Source organism: Corvus brachyrhynchos, unplaced genomic scaffold (assembly GCF_000691975.1).
Source record: "Corvus brachyrhynchos isolate BGI_N302 unplaced genomic scaffold, ASM69197v1 scaffold597, whole genome shotgun sequence".
NCBI classification, from domain to species: domain Eukaryota; kingdom Metazoa; phylum Chordata; class Aves; order Passeriformes; family Corvidae; genus Corvus; species Corvus brachyrhynchos.
Genome location: NW_008239000.1, coordinates 398,107 through 401,715, shown reverse-complemented (window position 1 = coordinate 401,715; position 3,609 = coordinate 398,107). Strand labels below are relative to the sequence as shown.

Genomic DNA, 3,609 nt, shown 5'->3' with positions numbered 1-3,609 from the left:
ACCATCACAAGGATGATGCAAAGCCCCAGCAAGACGCTGTCCCCAAGCCCAGCAGGGCAAATGTGCAGCCTCTGGTGCCAGCACGGCTCCGTTTCCTACCGCTCCTATACTGGAAAGCAGAGTTTCAGTTCCTCATTTTACAATAGCCTTGCTGAAATGCCAGAGACGCTGCTCAGCATAGTCATAACCAGTAATTATCCCTTGGGAAAGCTGCTGCCGTGGGTCTCGCTGTCACTGGGACAATAAACAGCAGCAGAGCCCAGTGCTGAGCATCCCTAATGAGGCTTTGCTGACAGCTGAGATGAGCAAAGGTCTTGTTTTAATTCCCTGCCCTGTCCAATCTCATTCAACGGGGGCAAAATTCAGCCTGGGCTTCTCTTCACTTCTCCTGGTGCTTCCTCTTTAAATATCCCAAAGCCTGACCTAGGGAGCCCTTGCATTAATATTTCCTCATCCCATGGCAAAATAACTAATAAATCCTCAAAGTAACCGGTTTGCTTTCCCTGGCAGGCACTCCTCCTATGGAAGGCTGTTGGACGACCACGACTATGGCTCCTGGGGCAACTACAACAACCCTCTCTATGATGATTCCTAGCAGGGATGAAGAAAAAACCCCATAAATCCTTAATTTATAAGCGCTTCTGCAGCAGAGCATCCGCTGTCGAGGAGATGCCGGGCACGAAGCCCCTGCCTCAGGCAGGATTACCACGGGTCTGCTGGATGACCAGAACTGGAGGGCGGGTGTGCAGTGCTCACAATAAACCTGAATTTTGGCCTTTGAGTAGGAAACTGGGTCCTGGGGCAGGTCAGCCACTTCTTGTAGGCAAGGGAACCCAAATTCCCCAGGGGAAAGGGCTGGGGAGGTCAAGGGAGAGGATGGAGGTTCAGCCAGTGCTGTGGCATCCTTTGAAATGCTGCTGCTCTGTGATTTGGGGGGGAGTGGGGGGCTGCTGAGCCAGAGCCAGCAGTGTGCCAGGGTCTCCTGTGCTTTCACATGTCCCTTTCCCTAAAATCACTTCCCTGTGTTGCCCTGCTATGAAATCCTTTGCCTTGTCTCACCAGGAGCCATGAACAGTTGTGGGGCTGCTCAGTCGCTGCTCCCTTCCTTTTCCCACCGGTGCTTCTGTGCAGAAGTTCCTAATTTAATATTTTCCGTTTAATTGTGGGGTTTTTGGTCCCAGAAGCAGCCCAGGAGCCCATGGGAAGATGCACTGACCATCCATTTCACACGTGGCTGCTTGCTCCACAGCTTTGTTTCCAATCCTTAAAAAACTTGGCTGCTAAAATACAGCGGAGTGTTCTTTCAATCCCCAGTTTGTGTTCAGCTCTTAGTGCGGGGAGGCTGGGGGCGGCTGACGGCAGGGCTGGTCTGGGAACGGGAGGTTCAGCCACTTCTCCCTCTGGCTAAATTCCCTGGCAGTGGAAAGCAAAGCCCTCAGTCCACGTGACCTTAATAAATAAACAAACCAGCATTAAATGGCGCTGCAAACCTTTGGGGTGTCCCGGTACAGGTGGTGCAGGCTTTGGGAACAAGCTCTGCTGTTTGCCCTGCCTCCTAAATGGAGCATCCCTGCAAACATCAAAGCTTGGGGCATTTCCATGATTGCTTCCTGCCAGAGATGCATCATCTCTGGATTTCCATCAAGGGAGCGTAATAGATGTGGCCGGCGCCACAACAGGCACCTGGAAAGGTCAGGAGAAATGAGGGCAGCTCCGCTTCCCAAAAAGAAGTGCAATCATTGTGCATTTTCCTTTTCCTCCTGAGCCTTTCTCAGCCTGTTCAGGGGTCCATCCTTTCAACTCTGCTGTGGGTTCCTCAACCTCTTTTTTAGTTCAAACTTGGTGAAAACAGAAAACAAACCTGGGAATGGTTGTTGCACCTCCCAACCACAGCCAGCCCGGAAAACTATTTGGGCTGGGAGCATACACAGGGCAGCACAGGCTTTGAAGATGCTTAGGATGAGCAAAATTCCTTTTCACCTTTTTGGCACCCAACAAGCAGCGAATTAGGCCACCTTGGCTAAGAAAAAACACAAACTGAGTTAAAAACCCACCACCTCTCTTCTCTTGAAATAAATTGGGTGTCGTGGTGCTGCTGCTAGACTGAGGGGAAAAAGGGAGAGGAAAAGCCATCACCTTCACTTAAAATACATATATAATCCCAAGGGAGTAAGTTCCTTTTTCATGAAGGAGGACATAAATGGGGTGTCAGTTTTCCTGCTCAACACTGTGCCTGGATGCTCAAAATGAATGACTCTCTCTTGCCTACAATGCAAGGAAGAAGCTGTACATATTTTTGGGGATATCCTGGGGTGAAAACAGATTCCTCACTTCCCTGGGATCAGACACCATCCACAGTGCCTTTATTTCCAGTGCAGCTGTCCTATGACATGGATGATATGGACGTGGATAATGTGTTTACATCTCCAGAACTATTTGGCAACATGAGCCAAGGCGCAGGGCAGCCTAGGGAATAACAGATGTGTTTGCCAAGTGGAAAAAGCCCTTTATTTTGGGGGGTAATGCCATCAGAGGGAGGATGCCTGTGTTCCAGGCAATGGCTTCAAATACCCCTCTCACATTCCTGCCTCAGACCCTCTGGCTTATTGAGGGGTTTCTGTCCCACACGAGTATAGCAGGGAAAAAGGGGGAAAAGCAACCAGGACACGCCGCAAAAAAGGCCTTTTTCCCTTCTCTTTTAAAAACCAATGGGGTTAACACTGCTACCAGCTTGTCTTATGTGCAAAACCAGCAAATCCCATTTTTCCCAAAGGCTCCCCCACTTCTGGCTCAATTCCACCTCCTCCCAGCTCCCTCACGTCCCCCCACTTTGGCTGCCGTTTCATCTCAGAGATATTTTATTTATACAGAAAAAAATAGTTCGCATAGCTCCGTGTGGAACATCCCATTCCCCGAGCCCGCGGGATGACGCGATCCCGCTCCAGCTCTCCCTCCTTGCCCTCGCCGCAGAGCCGCCGGCTGCTTTATCACCGCTTCCAGACTCCCTCTGGCCTCCCTAATTATGCTCTTGTTTGGCTCCTTGGTGAATATTCCCATATATCATCCACGTGCTTCCGAGCGTCATCTCCTCAGGCTCCTGGTGGAGTTACTGGAGTGAGTAGCAATGAGTAGCTCCTGGTTGCAGCCTCCTGGCTGCTTGTTAGGCACAGGTATCGGTTCAGGTGTCAGAACCCAACTCCAGCCGGGACCATGAAGGAGCAAATCCAAGGAAACGGCCCCGTTTCCAGCGCAGAGGTCCCTGCACAGCCCTGGGCTGAGCTGGATCTGCAGAGACTGCAGAGGCTGCCCCTCCGAGGTATAAATAGCACAACACGAGGAGCCTCTCCCTCGCTGCGTTCCTTCCAGTTGGAAATTTAGACACAGATTCTCCGTCCCCAGGCAGGGGCAAGACATCAGTCCCAGCACTGGGAAAGCTACAGGAGGGGGCAGCTGAACCAGAGGTTTAACACAGAACACCCCCACTTCCACCCCAAATGATGTTATTGGAGCAAGCCAAAACCACACCACAGGCATCAAACCAGCCCCAAACTGGGGATCCCCGTTCCCCACAGCTCCTGAGCCATCGTCCTGCACCTTCCCATGGGATGC

At 51.4% G+C, this 3,609-nt stretch overlaps 1 protein-coding gene across 1 annotated transcript in view; it reads left to right on the top strand.

Annotated features, from left to right (window-relative positions):
• PARM1 (prostate androgen-regulated mucin-like protein 1) overlaps positions 1 to 1,313 on the top strand; it is a 14,901-nt gene extending 13,588 nt beyond the window's left edge. Inside the window, exon 4 of the mRNA XM_017738939.1 lies at positions 468 to 1,313. Within this exon, the coding sequence (XP_017594428.1) occupies positions 468 to 595 (128 nt within the window). The 3' untranslated portion in view covers positions 596 to 1,313. The remainder of the gene's footprint in view (positions 1 to 467) is intronic.
• The last annotated feature ends 2,296 nt before the right edge of the window (positions 1,314 to 3,609 follow it).